The sequence below is a fragment of the Micromesistius poutassou genome (assembly GCF_964030765.1).
Source record: "Micromesistius poutassou genome assembly, chromosome: 8".
Classification (NCBI taxonomy): domain Eukaryota; kingdom Metazoa; phylum Chordata; class Actinopteri; order Gadiformes; family Gadidae; genus Micromesistius; species Micromesistius poutassou.
In genome coordinates, this window is record NC_140278.1 from 12,144,779 (window position 1) to 12,164,132 (window position 19,354).

General features: G+C 44.4%; 1 protein-coding gene across 1 annotated transcript in view; it reads left to right on the forward strand.

Moving 5' to 3' along the window:
* The window catches only part of zfpm2a (zinc finger protein, FOG family member 2a), a gene marked incomplete at both ends in the record, with an annotated part of 105,863 nt that overhangs the window by 22,254 nt on the left and 64,255 nt on the right, over positions 1–19,354 (forward strand). The window contains 2 exons of the mRNA XM_084471916.1: positions 10,642–10,800; positions 17,692–17,820. Coding sequence (XP_084328042.1) covers positions 10,642–10,800; positions 17,692–17,820 — 288 coding nt within the window. The remainder of the gene's footprint in view (positions 1–10,641; positions 10,801–17,691; positions 17,821–19,354) is intronic.

Here is a 19,354-nt window from a genome sequence, read left to right on the forward strand (position 1 = left end):
AGAGGAGAGAAGGGGGGGTGGAAGAAAAGGAAAGATGCACATATGGGTTCGCTATTGATGTATTCCATTTCTGACCTAATTTAAATCCCTGCCAACAAGCTCATATGCATACTGTACATTTGCTAAATTACAGAATGTAAACCTTGCCTCCCGCACAAAGACAGGTGTAAACATCAGTGTTGTCATAATGCACCACCGGTAAATATGATAATCGTAGCATGCTGCAATAGAGCACAAAATAATTTGGACATCATTTTGATGCTTCCGGGGGCCCAGGGGAATGCCCTCCAGAATGAAGGTGGCCCATTGACATGCTGTACACGCCAAGATATAATTACGGCTGCCTGTCTTTGTTCCTCCCCAGCTTGCTCTCAGAGCACTAGTAATTTGCTTGTGATATTTTGGTATTCTTTACAATTGGGTTATTCTCGGTGGATTCGAGTATTACGTGGCTGTGAATGGAGACAGGGGGAGAAGCTGCTCTATTACCGGATTCCAAGTTCAGCAAGTGGGACGTCAGGAAAGGAACACATTTCCCATTTCTCACATTGATTATCCCGCCCTAAAAATACCCGCTACCCGCCCGACAAACGCTTCCCGTCACGTGAATGACGATAATCACGATCCACGATGACAGGGTGGGTTTTTATGCTATGTACGTGAGCCTCCACAGCGCCATCGTTGGTAAACATTCCCCATAATAATAATAATAATAATATAATAATAAGGAGGCAAACAGCAGAATATCCTGACGAGTGTGCAGAGCGCCGGGGTTGTTGTCATGATAATCCCCTCATTTGTAATGTCGGGATCAGCAGGGTTACGGGCTCTCCACTTGCCTGCCATGTCAAGACTTGGGACTAGCGAGGTGGATTGTCATTTCTGAGGCAACATTTTGACAGCGCCTTCACTTGAGTCATATGCTTCAGCTCAAAGGTCAGAGTGCTGCCACTTCCATTTACTGTGTGTGAACACTCCAATCCCTGAGGAGCACAGCCCTGCATCGCTCGCCGCTGATTCGGCCTCTCTCTCTATCTTGCTCTACCTCTGTCTCTCTGTCCCTCTGTCTCTCTTTTCGCTCTCCCCTGTCTATCATCCGGGACTCTGTTTCCCTTCCCTGTGCGGCCATCTTACAATTTAAATCACTTGTTTCAGGAGATAGATGTCAAGGCCAGTCCCACAAAAAAAGGATCTTTACGGCGGGTGTAAAGCGCCCAAATTGAAGGGTAATTGCAGCCTATAAACCTTTATAATAGAGTGAAATGGGAACGGCAACTTAGTTCACCTCAATTCACCGCAATACCCCACGATTTCCCCCACTTGTCATCATTCCAATTACGCTACTGCTAAAATGCCAACTCTCTCTCTCTCTCTCTCTCTCTCTCTCTCTCTTCCACTATTCCTTCATATTATGAAAAAAACTTTTTGATATACATATATAAACTAGAAATAAAATAGTTTGGTGGTCTCCATTTTCCCGGATGCCACTCCAGCACTTGCTGGCGTTTCGGCGAGAAGGTTACGTCAGTGATGCAAAATAAGACCGTTGTCAGTAAGTAAAAACATGGCTGCTCATCCATTGTTACCTTTTCTTCTCACCCAGCCCTCCCTATAGGAAGTGATTGAGTGACGGTGGGGTTTTTGTTATTTTTCCTCGGCGGGAACGCAGCGTGGCCCATGTAGGAGGCCCCCCGAGGGTGTTATGGTGCTGGTGTACATCTCCCCTCACATAGTCCCACCCCCTCAGGCCAGCGAGAGGAACATCATTAGTCTGAGCAGATGGGGCGGGTGGGGGGGGCGAAGGCTCCAGGTCTGTGTTGCTGTGTGGAGTTCTACTGTCAGATGACTGGTGGATCTTGCACAATACGCTCGGAGTGGAGAGAGGAGACAGCTGAGTGATGAAATCCACACGAAATCTGCATCTACCCCCCTGACTCACCACCCGGCGCCAGATGAAAGTTACTTACAAATAAGAAAGGACAGGGGGAAAAAAAGAAAAGAAAGAAATTGCAAGTGAAAGTGATTTTTGTTTTTGATGTGTGTGGTTTAGTGTGTGGTTGAGTGTGTCGGTGTGTGTGGTTGAGTGTGTGTGTGTGTGTGTGTGTGTGTGTGTAGTTGTGTGTGTGTGTGTGTGTGTGTGTGTGTGTGTGTGTATCTGTGTGAGTGTGTATGTGTTGCACGGATGTACCTCATTTGAATCCATGGAAATGTGCTAATACCTGCGCGTCATCTTTCAACAACCTCATCAATGTAATGTTGCTACCATATAGCCAGAAACCAATAACTATAATAATTGATCAATGACAAGTGTTCCTCAAAGGTCTCTCCACTATAAACTTCCTGTCGCTGCAGCCATGTTTCCACAGTGTGGAAGAGGCCTGGCATCCAGGGAATGAGAGAGAGTGTCCTCTCTCTCTCTCTCTCTCTCTCTCTCTCTCTCTCTTTCTCTCTCTCTCTCTCTCTCTCTCTCTCTCTCTCTCTGCGTCTGACGGGCTGGCAGAATCCTAATCTTCCAGCGCAAAGCTTCACATGGCCAGATCAAGAATTAGAAAAGGAAGGCAGAGTGGAGGGAGGGAGGGAGGGAGGGAGAGAGAGAAGTGGGGTGGAGGGGCATCTCGTCTATGTTTTAAAGGACAGTGCTTTGAATGTCATTTGACAATTTCCTTTTAATTAGAACTAATTTACAGAAAGATGCCCACCGGCTAATCTTTACAGGATAATTAACTTCTATTTTCTTTACTTTTAATTAAAAAGTGGAAAAGATTTAGCTGATCCATAAAGAATTGTTCTTTTGAAATGTTCATCAGACTTCACACTCCTTTTGGCATTGGTAATATTTAGATCCTATCTGCTGCTAACTCAGTCTCTACTGAGTTAATGCGATGGTTTTGTGTCCCTTATCCGTGGTATTAAGAAGTGGAACTATCAATAGTAGAAATAGGAACCAGAGGCAAATTAGAATTGAATTAATGAAGAATTTACTGCTAAAGGAACCCACATCGTTCTTAATTCTGGAATGAAATTGCCATCTTAGATATATCCATTTCATAGAAAATTCCTTGATGGAAAAATATTGTTTTATCTACATAATTTGATACAGTAATCCTCCACTCCCTTTTTTTTAAAGCTTCCCATTAAATTTGCCTGAAAGCCAATGTTGCAGTTGCAGATTTTGTGTTTTCAGCCCTGCAGAATAACAACCGTCTCATTAGTTCAGTATGAAAAAAAGCGACTTCAAATAAACTATTTTATTCAGTAATCACCCCCACATTAACACACACACACACACACACACACACACACACACACACACACACACACACACACACACCAGACAACTACACTCACACAGACACACACACAAAGACACACACATGGACACACAGACACACACACACACACACTGAGCCAACAGAGGGTATTCTCATTGGTCAGGTCCTCGCTCCCAGATGGACTTGAACCTCCGATAGGACTTTATTTGTTATTATTTTCTCCCCTAGTGGAGATTGTCCTTAGACCGCCGCCCCCTTGCCGACCAGCCAATGGCTGAAGATGGATGCCCCCACTTAACCGTGATTGCTCCCCAGAGGAGTCTCACTCAATAGCTTCATTAAAAGTGAATGTTTGAGGGGAAAAGCGTGCTTAAAAAACGGTAATTAAGACCCTACATATTTTACCTGCTTTGTCCCCGGCTGTCACGTTCCCGCGTCGCCGGTGACTTTTATTTTCTCACCAGTTACACGGTGACACAGATAAATCATAGCAGGAGCTGCAGAAATGGCCGGTGTGATTAGGAGCACGTATAGCAGAGACAAAAATGAAATAGCCGACACCAAAAAGATGTGTGTCAGCTATATTTACCTATTTTCACTCCACCCAGGGACCCACTAAAGTAGCACGCGTCTAGTCAGAGAATATTATCATGCGTTTGTGATGTTTAAGGACCAGATACTGTCACGTTGTCTTGGGTAAAGTGTGTGAGTGTGTGTGTCCTTGTATCTGTGAGCATGCATGCCTGTGTGCATACATGCATGCCAGTGTGTATATGGGGATTTACGAGTGTGTGTTTGTGTGTGTGTGTGTGTGTGAGTGTGTTTGTGTGTATGCATCTGTGCTTGCCTGTGTGTCTGTGTGTGTTTGTGTGTATGCATTTGTGCTTTCCTGCATGTGTGTGTGTGTGTGTGTGTGTGTGTGTGTGTCTGCCTGTTTGTGTGTGTGTGTGTGTGTGTGTGTGTGTGTGTGTGTGTGTGTGTGTGTGTGTGTGTGTGTGTGTGTGTGTGCATGCAAGGAGACTGCAGAGAGCAGGGTAGAGGCAGCAGAGTAGAGGCAGCACAGTGAGGCAGCAGAGTGAGGCAGGACCCAACTAACTCCACAGAGAAACGGTCTGGCATCTACTGAAGCCCTCGGGCACGCTCAGAGCTGCCTCCAGCATTTTAATGGCATAGTCAAATGCCAGCATGTTTTCATGCCATTCCAATTCAAATGCATTGGATAAAGAAATAAGAGTGTGTGTTATTCCCCCTTCAACGGTCCTGACAGAAACGCCAGGCTCCACAACACAGGACTTAGCAACTCCGTAAACACGCAAGGATCCAACGGTGAGCCTGATCAGAATAGCTGATATTGGGTGTGTTTGTGAACCCCGCACCGCAATGGAAATAAAGACACATGACATTATTGTGCATCTGGTTGACACTCTCACCAGCTGTTGCGAGGAATCAGAGAGAGAGAGAGCGAGAGAGAGACAGAGGCGCCAATGGGTTGGGTACCCGTCTTGTTCCATGAACTTTCAATGTGCCATCGTATGAACCAAGCAAGGCCATCTAAACACATGAGGTCATCCAAATTCCTGCCTGGGCATTTGTGGTTCAGCAAACTTGTGGGCGTATGTGTGCGTATGTGTGCGTGTGTGTGCGCATGTGTGTGTGTGTGCGTGCGTGTGTGTGCGTGTGTGTGTGTGTGTGTATGTGTGTGTGTGTGTGTGTGTGTGTGTGTGTGTGTGTGTGTGTGTGTGTCTGTCTGTGAGTGTGTGTGTTTACCTTCCTTTAATTAGCCCTGCTATTTTATTTCCCCACCACAACGATTTTCAGAGGCTTCAACTCTGAATGCTGAAGCCGTTTGTTAGCTGTTGACTGTAGGTGCCTGAATTTAGGAACACAGAATTTTTAATCACCAGAATTACACTGTTTAGCTACCGGAAAATCAAGTTAAACAATACCATCACTTATTGTTGGTCACAGGCGGCGACTCTGAGAACACAACGGTCTCATTCCACACACACACACATACACTACACACACACATACATGTATGCAAACACACACACACACACACACACACACACACACACACACACTCAGAGGCTTTTAACAGACATAAATTATACAAATGATAATTTACGTTTGACTGGTTGCAACATTGGCATACATACGTAGTATGATCAGAGCATGTTGGGCTTTCGAACACACGTGTTATTTCCTCCTCTCTTGGTGTCTGAACGGAGCCCATTCCCTTCGAGGGTTTCTGTAGCATATTAGGCCATTAGCAGTGGCGTAAATGGTATCTATTTTATTAGAGTGATCAAGGATTAAATGAAAAGCTTGAGCCCCTAACTTATACGGTGAGCCCGCTGCAAGGCTGAGGGAGCCCTCTGCTTCCCAAAGGTCATTAGAGTCGAGGAGAGAGCAGCACAGAATATCGCCTCTAGTCTCTCTCCTAGCTTCCTTCTAGCTCTCTCTCTCTGCATCTGTGTGTGTCTCTCTCTCTCGCTCACTCTCTTTCTCTCTCTCCCTCGGCATGACTATCTCTCTCTCTCTCAAGTAAATTCAAAAGAGGTTTATAGCCATGAATAATCAACATTTACATTGCAAAAGCAGTTAAAAAATGTGAGACAAAAAATAAGAAATAATTACATTAAAGAGAAATATTAATAATAAGTACAGTGCAAAACATTTTTTAATGTTGAAAAAGTCAGAATCAAACTATTCTCTCTCTCTCTCTCTCTCTCTCTCTCTCTCTCTCTCTCTCTCTCTCTCTCTCTCTCTCGCTCCTCGTAACTCCCTCTCTCTCCCTCTCAACCAGTAGTAGACTCAAGACAAACCAGTGTCCAGGTCCAGACAGAACGGTAATTCTGTGTTTTCACACTCAGTCTGCTGTCAGAGAGCGAGTGTCCATCTACTTTCCCTGGCTGTGTGGGTAAACAAGCGGATGTTGTTTCTAAGAGACCTCAGTAAAGAGGGGCTGAAGCCTCTTTGTAACTCGAGACAAAATCTATATTTTGGTATATTTCCCCTTCCGCATAATTAGGGTTATTCCTGGTGCACGTGTGTGTGTGTGTGTGTGTCTGTGTGTAGGTATCGTCTGTGCATGTGTGCGCATACTGTATGTCAGTATGTGTGTGTGCATACATGTGGGTGTGTATGTGTGTGTGTTTGTGGGTGATCTGTGTGTGTGTGTGTGTGTGTGTCTGGGTGTGTGTCTGGGTGTGTAAGTGGGCATGTGTGTGTGTGTGTGTGTGTGTGTGTGTGTGTGTGTGTGTGTGTGTGTGTGTGTGTGTGTGTGTGTGTGTGTGTGTGTGAGTGAGAGTGTGGCTCTGGAGGGTGTTAGGCCCAGCATGCCAGCACAAAGGACCAGTCACTTGGTGTTGAGTTGGAAGCCCTGCCAAACCTCAGGACTGATGTGAACTCTCATTTAGTTTCAACGCTTTCCGTTTTTTTATCCCCTCACCAGCTAGGATATGGTTTTTATAGGACGGCCACTTCCGCAATCGACTCTAAATTGTGAAACACAGTGACTCTAACACTGTCTCCAGTGACACGAAGCAAAGCTAATGTGGCGATGTAATGTCAGATTCAATTAGCTGAGCTCTGGTGATAGAGGGTTGTGGTGGCGGTGAAGGCTGCTGATAGGGAGACAGAGTGCTATCACAACCTGGACACAAGGTGCCCCACATGTTGGTGGGGGGCATGAAATTAGCAGTCACTCACACTCGCAGTGCGCAGACTCAAACACACCAACGCATGCACACACATAGGCTAGAGAACAGATGCATGTTACAATGTTAGACAATATACACATACACACACTGAAACACATGCACGCACACACACACACACACACACACACACACGCACACACACTGAAACACACACACACACACACACACATTTACAAAGAAGCAAGGTCAAGTAATTTCTTTCTCTCCATCTCTTCCTTTATTCTCTCTCTTTACATTGGAATATTATAGGAATATAAAAATAACTCAAAACGACAAGCAGGGCACTGCGATAGCTGCTCACTCTCCCAGCTCTGTTCACTCATTCTCTGTCCTTCTTGCTCTCTCTCTATGTCTCTCTCTCTCTCTCTCTCTTCCCCTCTCTACCCCTCTCTCTTTCTCTCTCTCTATATATTTATGTATACATACTGTATATATATATATATATATACATATCCCTCACATCCTTCCTCTCTCTCTCTCTCTCTCTCTCTCTCTCTCTCTCTCTCTCTCTCTCTCTCTGATTAATCCTCTGTCCGTCATATGGTTTCCCAGTATCACCCCCGACTCCCCGGCACTCCCCACTCCCCCCCCATTTTATAGACTCAGTGGGGGCATTACCATATCCCCTCTCTCTGGAGCTCCACTCCGCATGGCCGATCCCTATCAGACAGAGGCCACGCCACGAACAAAGGAGCCTCTGTGATCAAGCGCGCGCTCAGCTACCCATGTCTCTATTAGCATTGGCGGCTACCGCCTCCCGCTGCCACGCCGACTATTTGAACAGCGCTGAGATGTCCTCCTCTGGTCACCAGGGGGAACACCAACATGGACGGGGATGACGGCTCCCAAAGACGGACACCTGGGAATGTATAGACGCAACGCAACCCATTCATGGGAATCCTGTGACGTGTTGGTAGAATGGGGCGGTCGTTTGAAGCTACTGTCTGAGATACACACCCAGGAGCATCTTAGATGAAGGGACTTTAATTGGGTGGAATACCTGTGTAGGGCATGGATCCTACCCATCCAGACCTGATGTATGGGATCACAGCCCCATCCAGACCTGATGTATGGGATCACAGCCCCATCCAGACCTGATGTATGGGATCACAGCCCCATGCAGCATGCGACTTCATAGGTGAAGACGTGTGTGTTTGCGGAGGATTATTCCAAAGATCAAATATACCTTTATAGATTTCTCTGTGTTTAGTGTACAGAGGCAATCAGGGTCAGATTTCTTATGAAGGAGATTGCAGTGAGGAGGGGAGAGATGCTGAGAGCAGGCGTATCTCCGTTGTCATCGGCCGTTGGAGCTGCAGAGGACTATTCTTCAACAAGGCCATCCTCAGGCCCCCCCCCCCCCTATAGAAATACACCAACAAGCGTAGGGTCACACGCTGAATGTGACAGGATTTTAAACAGTACACAACTAAATATAGCAGGGACGGCACTATCAGAAAATGAGTTAGGAGTGTGGTGCTAGTCGTTTAGAAAGTCATTATTCTTATCATCGCTGTCTCTGAAATAATTTCAGGTCTCTCCATGCAATGAATACTGTATAATAAACTAAAGATGTGAGAAAGCCAACATTTATTTTTTTGTCGGTAGCAATCTACACCGTTTGAAATAAATAGCTTGCAGAATTGCCTCTTTAGTAACTCCAACAACATTACTTCTCTATATTCAGTAGGGCTGAGGGTGGCTTTTATCAGTTTTAAAATGGTTTAGTTAGTATCTGTTGGAGGGGAGCAATGAGAGGCCCTTATTTTGAGTCCATTAAACCCCAAGTCTATCTCATCTTATCCGCCTAATCTTTGTGTCTTATTGACCGTGAAGTTTATCTGCAATCTCCCTTTACCCTTATTATCGCAGCCACACTGTAGGTCTATTTTCTGGGGTGCTGTGGCGTTGCTCTATTTGCCGGCAACAACGACAAGAATCGTTTAGTTGTACACACAGTTCTTATTCAGCTGTGTAATGGAATGTGTACAGAGTGTGTACAAAAAAACCCTCTTTTTGTTATGCCTTATTCCAGTCTTTCAAATGTCTTCAATTGCCCCGGCAGAAGCGTTTAACGTCAGTCATGCAATCTCCCCCTTGATACCGCAATATTTATCTCTCAATATCATCTGAAGCGACGGTGGCGGCGGACTCATCGAGTGCCTTCACGCCTCACCTCACCCCTCAGCCAATCAGCAGACGGCATGGGATAAGATCCTAAAACTCCTATCATAATTTAAAGCCCGGCTCATGTGCCCCCACCAGCACCACCAGCACCACCAGCAGCACAACCTTCTTCGCAGTAATGTCTATTAGAGATCTGTGTGCTAATTCTTTTCATGTCCGGGGCTCCTGGAGATCTATAGGTGCTACAAAGGAGTCATTTATGAAACCTAATGAAAAGAGCAAGCGGCTTGCCCAGATCAGGGGGGTCTTTTATGAGGTGCCGTGCGAGAAGAAAGAGGAACAGGAGAGCTACATGCTGTCCTGCCCCGCCCCACCCCTGTTTCTGAACAGAAAGTATCGCTTTATTAATGGCTGACGGAGCTCACCCGGGCCACAATGGAAACAAACATGGCACGGTGTTGATGTAAATACGGTGGTTGATGCGACAACGCGATGTACGGGAAAGGGCTGAGGGAGAGAATGTATCAGAGCAGGCAACGGCCAGACAACAGCCGAAAGCTTTTTATATGATGATTCAACATGCTATAGCAGCTGTCGAGTTTAGACGTTATTCTGTGAGACCCTTAAACCATTTCATTTTGTGTTCAATTCAAACTCACCTTAAACGTGGAAGGCCCCGCCATTTCGTTAGTGATTTGGGGTAATACATTGGAGATAGACGCTGTGGAGGAAAAGAAAAGTCTGCCAGATGCCTATTATCTTAATAACATTCAAACGCCAGGCGAGATGCTTCTCAGCACAATTCAGGTAGCAGTACAGTAATTCCATCAGCGGCCCTGATTGAAGCAAAAATGGCAATATGCAAATAGCAAAAGAGGTGTACAGCTACAAGCAAAACTCTCCAATCATTTAGATTTAAAGAAATAATATTGCACAGAGGGGGGAAAAATTAATCACACAGAAAAAGTGTCTCCTTTAAGATTGCACTGGTGTATTGCCCGGAGGCATGGAATGTAAATGGAAAATCAACATTGTACCCTGTGATAAGGGTAGCAAATTAATACAAGTATTTTCTTTCCTCCTCCCATGCGGATGCTTGTATGAAAAACGGTGGAAAGGGAACTTTTGTTCAAGATTTTCTCCAAGGTTCAGTCCTGCAGGATGTGGGATTAACATCAACATTCACCTTGGCTGTGTGTCAGCTTTTGTTATATTTTCCCTTGTACATGGAAATGAAACAAAATGCAAGAAGCTTTTTTCAATATCTATTATGACCGACCATAGTTGTACGTTTATGCTACATCCATATTTGTTACTGACTAGACCTTGTTGTTTGTCTTTACTGATCATCTCAACCTGGGTTGTCGATAGAATGCTGCGCAGACCAGCCTTTCCACCAAAATAGACAGAAAATATTTTTTTCTTCAAAGTCTGAAGGAAGTGATGAAACGTCTGAACATTTCCTCTGTGTGTGTGTATGTGTGTGTGTGTGTGTGTGTGTGTGTGTTCTCCCTCAGGTCCTCTGGAGGATGGCCTGGAGGAAGAAGAGGAGGAGTGCGTCTCCGAGGAGAATGAGCTCATGGCCAAAGATGAGTTCTCGACGGAGGAGAACTTCTCTGCAGAGTTTGAGACGGAGAACATGAGCTGTGAAGACATGGAGTACTTCTGCAACAAAGGTTACCACCGCTTATGTGTTTATTTATTCAAAAATATTTGTTTGTTGATACAGCATTTATTACGATATATGCTATGCAATTAAGGGAATTTGTATGTATTGATTCAGAATAGAAAAAACGCCACTGTGTTTGTATAGAATTAATATATTCAAATAATACACTATAAAGGCAATCTGGACCTGGACCTTGGGAAAAATACAATTTTCACATAGTTACTTCCCCCTAGAGTTTTTATATTTTCCTCCCACAATCCACACAAGCGACGGTTCTGAAAGAAAGATGGCAATTGTTCTTAAAAAATATGCCATCCTCAACACTGGTTAGGCACCACAGCAACCCACTGGGAGTCCAGGCCTCCACGTCCAGTGTAGTGTTTCAGGATACTTTGCAACACCTGCTACTGCTCGGAGGTCCAGAACTTTAAAGAACCCGCTGTAGCTGAGCGCGCCCGAGTCGTCTTTGAAGTCCAATTCAATTAGAATGCCTCTTTGTGCGTTTGTTTCATTTTGGTCACACCTCGCCATCGCAGGAGCTAATTTGTGGTCGGCTCCAGGTTACACTAGCGAAGATGACAGCATTGTCACCCCCACACCAACCCCCGTTCTAACCCCCTAGTAGCTTGGCATCCTTCCCCCAGGTGTCCCCTACTCCAACATGCTTATGAATGCCATAAATTTGACTTTTTAATGAAGCAAGGCCCTTTGAATCTCACTCTCTCTTCTTTCTCTCTAGTCAAAAAATAAATTGTTTTGAATCATTTTTTACACTCTAAACTGATGTGCCTCCTGGGAATATATTTTGAGGACGTCCTTAGAAAAATAATTTAAAAAAAAATCTTTCATGTTTCAGGTAGAGGCTATGCCCCAGTAATCATATCAATAATATTTTTCTTTTGTTCTCGGGAAGAGCTAAGAGGCACAATTGTTTGAAATTTGCAATTACCAGCACCACCCTCTTCTCTTGTCCCATTTATAATGTATCCCTGCACATTTGAAGTGACAGCCTCTGATTATACACTGACCCCATAGTTAGATGATGCAGTACATGCTGGTAGGTTACAGCTTGAAAAAAAAGTGCAACTTTTACAAATCTTCAAAGAGCCTCATAAAAGCAATTTGTTCCCCCTATTGTCTTGGATATCACCATGCAAGGGAGCCTGCCTAAAAATTGCCGTTTGGTTTCTCTGTGTTCGTGAATATAAGTCAAACTAAATAGCGATCCGAAATGCCAAATGCTCCCTTTCCATGACTCTGGTAATCTGTCCCTTGTCATAGACATGCCTTACTAGTCAGATTTGTTTTTTTCATTGCTTTTGCTATCTAAGCTTAGCTAAGTCCTCCATTTCCTCATAAGACCCCGAATGATGTGCTATCCCAATTTCTTTATTCTCACATGGCAAGTTCGGAGCGACCATCAGGTGTAGCCCCTTTTTTCATTGTGATCCGTTCCTCAATGAGATCTCTTTTAAACTCATTTAAACCTATGTCTGAGTGGCTTATATTCACCCCACTTATGTGGAACTGCAGTGAATTAAACGGGACACAATCCTGGCAGCATTAAATGGTTTTAAGTGTGTTATTCCTCCACTATAGGAGGGAGAAGAAAAAAAAGAGAACCCCCCTTGATTAACTAAACCCTCTCAAATGTGATGGCGTGCTGTAATTAGCCCTGTGCGGACTCCAGCGTGGGTTTTAGAGCAGCCACTCATCCCATGGCCTTTATCTTCTGTGGCTTCCCGGAGAATAAGGTCTCCCGTGTAAGGTTCCTCCACTGTGCACTGGCTCTCCGGTCTTAGCTTAGCCTTGTATCTGTGTAGTCACTCTCTGAAATGGGCTTGTCAGGGGGACCTAAAACCTCCATTAAAAGTTTCAGCCTATAATAGGTATTAAAAAGCTGTTGGAACACAAAGAGGAGTACCAATTTTCATTAACATATGAAGCACTTATTAACTTTGATCAGAGTGCGGTGAAGTAGCAAAGCCGCTTAAAGGCGCAAAGGTCAAGAAGTGGAATGCCACCAAAGACTCCAAAGGCGTTTGCCATAGCCCTGCAGAAAAGGGGCTCCCCAGATAAGTTCTTAAGAGGCACCTTCAGGTGCCATCTTGGACCATCGCTTGAACATCAGTAGGCTTTGGTTGACTCCACTGTTGACTGTCTAGGCCCTGGTGTCTCAGGCCCCTCCCAGAGCCTTTCAAATCGTAGGGTTAGGCTGCCTAGGATGCTGAAAGAAACATCAATAGGGGAATTGGAAATTCCCTGTACTGTATGCACAACCATATTTATAACGTGAAAGCATTCCACTGTGTGACTACATTGAGAGTGCTATGAAGAATCAATCAAGCCACCAGTCCTTGAGAAGGGTATTCCGTGACATAACTCAACAAAAAGAATTATGGTTGTAAACTGAAAAAAAGTAAGTGAGAGAGATAGACTACAGGAAAGCCAGTACAAGGCAAAACAATGCTTCCAAGAGGAACAGTTCATAAAATACATGTATCTTAGGAAGGAAACCTGTTCAAATCCACAGTATCAAACCGCTTCAGTTTCACATTTATTGGGACTTGCTTGTTAAAAACAGTAAGAACTCACACTTTCTATAGGATTTATATACTATTGTACACCTAGCATTGCAGCAACTGTTGTACAGATACCTTTTTTATTAAGTAACCAGCATTTTTTTTTATAGAAATTGTGAAATTTCACCTTGCGGTTTCACTCCCTTTTTTTATTGTTCTTCAAAATATGAACGTAATGAAATCTAGGAATCCAACATGTGTGTCTCACGGTGCATTGAGAATAACTCTGAAGAGATACCTCCTTACAGTGTAAATAACACAGAATGATTCTGTTTTGGTCTGTGAATTGATGACGACGAGGATACATACAGCATGACCAAATGTGGCCTTCTACGTTCACAAGCAAGCGTTTACCTCTGACAGTATCAAATCACGAAATGAAAAAATAATAAATAAAAAACATGCAAGAGCCCCAGCCTTATGATTACAACTGAGCCGTACCTGACTACCCACGACTCGACATAACAAATAACAAACCAACCTTGACCCCTACAGTGACCTCTCGCTGAGCAATTGGACACGCAGCGGTCGGAGGCGTACAGTAAGCAAACACAGAGTGGCAGAATTAATTATGCCACTCTTTGTGCAACACATAAGTAATCAGAGACTCCAGCAACACACAGGGAACAGCAACACACATCTCCCTGGCTCCTTTCGCCACAGCTGCCAGCAACCCCAGAGTGGCGAATGCGGAATTTTAATGCAGAGTTGATGGTGGAGAATATGGAGAAATGCTAATTTGCGATGCGATAAGATGAATCGAGTCATCCCTTTAGCCCCATTTGACTCAGCGGAGGAAATTAATCATTAATGTTTGTTAAGTATGACAATCTAACTGGGCCAGATCTACATGCTCAGAGACTGAGGCAGAGGGAGATAAAGACCCGGGCTGCAGACAGGGAGGAAAACTGCCAGATTCTGTAATGATGGGAATTTATTGGCATTTAAAGAGACAGTGGCAAGGCATTCCACTAATAGCCTGCCTCCGTTGGAGTGCTCTGCTCACCACAAATTGCTTGCAATTGAGACCTATTTTTCAGATAGCAGGGAGGACTTACAGCTATGCTTGACTTTGGTAACAAAAAAAAAAGGTTACTACTTGGAATTGACTTTATCTGCTGCTGCACAATCTGTATCAACAGCCAAATATGCAATACCAACTAACTGGCACTGCAGCTGGAGGGATGGCAGGCATAGTCCTTATATTGGGTTCAAATTATTGCAATGGTTTTCACAGACTTGGCTTGCACCATTAGTACAACTTTAAGAAAGTGACAGTGAGCCAGAATCTCTCCATATTGCACTAACCTGGTTTTTAGTTTTTAAAAAATGTCTCCTTAATAAGTCATTTTGTATTTGTTTTTACATTTTACAGAAAATGCACAAGCACTGTCTTTCGGCTCCATGGTCAGGATAAGATTGCTCTGAGCTCCTTAAAGTAGCGCACAAGAGATTGACATTTCCAAGGGCTTCCTCGGCAGAGGCAACGCTAAAAGGGGGAGAAAAAGCCAATATGACTTTGTTGCTACCTTGCTCGAGGAGTTGTTTGTGTAAATCGCCTATAAGCTTATTGACCTGAATGTGGCACGCTGCATGTGACTCGCGATTTGGCTTGAGAGCTGTCCTTTGATAGAGCGGCGATAGGGCTGATTTTAACAGCTCATTGGCTCCTCTCGCATGCCCGCCAACCCTGCACCCAGCAGGCCCGCTTGCTCCCCAGCCCTCCACGGCCCTTCTGTTCACCAGCACCATCGCTGCAGCTCACCCTTAAGTGTCTCCATTTTGATTGCACGACGAAGAGGGGATCCTAAGCCAGATGTAAATTATGATCTTGGCGATAATGCAGGGGATGATCATTGACAATCTGTCTCCCTTGATAAGCAGCCACACCTCCCATTTGGATGATGAAACAAGGCAGCCTCACTCTCCCTCTTGATCGCAGGAGACCTTTGAACGGAACAGAGTGCCTCGATCAATCTGTTTCTATAATGGAAAGGGCAAACACCTCTGTGTTTGGAGCCATAAAGAGCGGCTGGCGCATCACTGTGTATTTAAAACGACTCCTTTAGTCATACTGTCAATTCAATACCAGAGTGCTGCTACAGCGTTTTCTATTTCCAACGACGGGTCTTCTCTTTCCCAGTGACATGTTTGCAAGAAAACTTTGAAGCATCGAAGCCCTATGACATTGTTCCCTGTGAGGTTGCCGGGGTGATTGTGTTTAAAATGCATGGAAATCAGGGTTAGATAGAATGCAGGAAATCCTTAATCATGCTTAATTAAGGAATCATCTTATAGCTCCATTTTACGGGCTCTAATTAAACACTTAAATACTGATTTGGTTACAGAGCTTAACATGTTCGCCTGAGATCAAGGTAGTAGTACCTTTAATGTTATCTCCTCTGCTTCTTTTTATTGAACGGAACTGTTGATATACACGCCTTTGTTATCCCCTGTCACAATTTAAGCCTGGTGTGCTGAAAGACGTGTTCCAATGGTAAATAGTTGGTGGGGGAAATTGAGTTGAGTGGTTGCAAGGTTAATATACTGGCAGTAGGAAAGGAGGCCGTGTAGGGATAGCAGTCTGAACAGACACTTGCGTAAGCAAAACTGGGTCATAATGACCGGCTGTACTGTATCTAGGACATTTATGAAGACCTCCTTACTTTGTTCTCCTCCCAGTCGAGCGCTGTGAGACTGTAACTGTGATTAAGGGCTATACAAATAAAATTGACTGGACTTGACTTTGACTTCTCCTCACCACTTGATACGATGATGATGTGGGGCAGGGGGTATCTGACGAGAATGCCACTGTAACAGTGGCAGCCTGTTCAGTAGCTTGCTGTAGTGTGTTTTTGTGTTGTGTGTTACTTATTTTATTTTAATTGATTTGTCGGTTTACGGCTGAGCTACAGGATGCCACGATTTCCTTTCGCGATCAATAAAGTATTTTTCCATTTTTGTGACAATGTCTTTGTGGTTTATTTCCTACCATCTTTACATCGTGTCTTTAAATGTCTTTAGGGCAAAAGCGTAAACACACAGGTTTGTGTGCGTGCTTGATGGTAAGATGAACTTGAGCGGACAAAGGCTGGTGAAGTCGTTGTAGTATGTGGGTCCTGCGGACGTTGTCACAGGAAGCGGGGTGACATAAAACACAGAAGAATGTCGTTCAGTGGTGGTGGTGGTGGTGGTGGTAAGCTGCAAACCCTAGCTATACCGCGCAATGTAATAACACCCTTTTTTTCCCTTAACGTTGAAGGAACATGACGATACTCTATACGTATCCCTATCTTCTGGAGCATGTGACAAAAGCCGTCTGCGGTGGTGTGATCATCCATTGTGCTAAGCCAGACTTGCCCCTGGCGTTCTCTATTGGATTTTGCCACATCAAAGGGATGCGAAAAAACGATAGTCACAAAAGTGACAGAAGTGTCCCTCCCGCACACAACTAGACGCCCTCCCAGCACATTAAAGGTGCCCAGGGGTTAGAAAGACGGCGTGAGGTATGAGCTAGGGCTGTGTCAGCTCCTCCTACCTAGAACACTACCCTTTTAGCCCTGATCTGTGGTCCGTAAGAACTTCTGAAAGCAAAGCCTGAACCTGAAATGTTTTTTACTTGATTTAGTTTCAATTAAATGTATGTCAATACGTTTAACTGCTTGTGTTGCGTTGTGCAGCAGCGTTGAAGGAGATGCTCTTTTAAAGCAAGGTCTTGAAGTATTTACATGTCATGATGAGATACCCCAATACCCCACACCGCTGGCATGGTTCTTTGTAAGCGGGCAACACTGTAAATCTGCTCTGCATCCTATAGCACAGATTTTGGCTAGCTCCACCATAGATCAAACAGTAATAAATAGCAGTCTCTCTCCCACACGTTGCTTTCCTTCCTGGTCCATGGGCCTTCCTCCTGTTCCTGTTAGCCCTCATGGGAACTCCTTTACTTAAAAGTGTGCAGCTGGACCCGGTGAGCTCATAGACCTTACAAACACACACAATTACGTGCCCACACACACACACACACACACACACACACACACACACACACACACACACACATACCCATACGTCCACTCACAGACTTGTCAATAGCTGATAACAGATTTCATAGTGCTGTTTAACTACAGTAAACACAATTGAATGTTCATGTGTGATTTATCAAACTTGGCTTTACATTCCTTTTCACCTCTTTTCCCCCTGTATCCAAACACCTCTATGCAATATTTTGCAGACTGCAATACAAAATTAAATGAGGTTTCTGAGCATTGAATCAGGCTTTTGCTCAACGCTAAAATACTTCTATTGCTCTGCAGGAGAGGGAGATGCCAATCGAGAGGCGGGCGACTCAGAGATGGACACGCAGAGTGAGAAGACCAGGCTCCCCCCAGCCGGGCCAGAGGACTGGGATGGACCAAGTGAGTCTCTCTCCGTCACATCACCTGGTGGCAGAATATAGCTTCATGTGTTTATTTTAACATGCCTTTGGCTTTCTACCACACATGCACCACAACCATTTTTCCATCGCCATCCATTATCTTAAATCTGACGTGTCTTTGATTCCAAATGCCGATCAAATCAGTTAATCCGATCAAACCACTGATCATACCAAGATAATAGTCTCGCAATATTAAAGTGTAAAATAAAATGAGCCCAGGAGATGATTTCATACAACTAGGATGCAATTCTTTGGAGGAAGGAGTGTGCTTACCACATCTTGGTAAGCACATGTCTTGTGTTAACCACCCATTTTTCTTATCTATTACCATCTATCTTTTTTATTATATTGAATATAAAATGATGATATGTTTTGCATCCTTCTTTTACTATTGCTGTTATTAATAGATAAAGGACAGAAAATAAAGTGAGTTTTCTTGCCGGAAAAAACCCTCGGTTGGATTCAGTGACAGTAAGGAACATATCTTTTATTAAAAGTCACCTCATCAAAGTGGTAGATACTGCCTTGAAAAAGATCAGTTGGCAACAATTACATTTCGCCTGCACCCACCACTGCTGAACACAGAAAAATATAACCCCTTTGAATGCATCAAATGACCTCGAGAATTTACTGCAGGTACATGCATTTACAAAAAAAGAGAAAAAGAGAAAAAGAAAGAGAGCAAGCAGGGGGGAGGAAAAAAAAAGTGGATTTGGGCAAGTTGTGCTAGCTAGCTCCGAAGCCCCCCGGGGCGTGTATTTTATACTGACAGTGAATCAGTGTTATCGCACCTATCAGATAATGCATTTATCATTAAATTTCACATTTGCATTTAAATCTGGGGAAGGAAATGAGCATTGCTGGCTAAAGATAAGAGCGCAGGGACGACAGTAATAAAGCATCACTGTGATCTGCCAGGAGACAGGGCTGAGGGGGTCAGCTCAGAACTATGGGGGCCGTGGCGGAGGGAAGGCGCTGCACGGTAAAACGGCCCTCTTTGGGCGAGAAAATGCTGAGCTTAAAAATAGGGCTTTGAAAAGAGGGGATGGATGCACTCCCACGACATCTATGACTGACTGTAATTATGCTCCCTTCCACCGCTTCTTAGTCGTCCCAACGAGCATTAACGGCTCAGAACATACTGCTGGACTGGCAGGAGAGGAAGAGAGAGAGAGAGAGAGACACACACATGGGGAGAGAGAGGAAGAGACAGAGAGGAAGAGAGACATGGGGAGAGAGAGAGAGAGAGAGAGAGAGAGAGAGAGAGAGAGAGAGAGAGAGAGAGAGAGAGAGAGAAAATACAGAATATGTTTGTTCAGGAAACCACGGGAGATCTGATGTGCGACAGGATAACAATTTAATGGTTTGGTTAAGTACTTGATGCTTATCTACAACACCGCCGCTAACTCCAGTGGCTTTGAGCGTTTAAGAAACATTCATTGTTGTTTTTTTATCTAACATCTTCTTATACACGGTCAGTCCCTCTGACCCAACCCAAAATAAGTAACCCTTTTTCATCCGTTCAAACCGTTCTGTGGAGA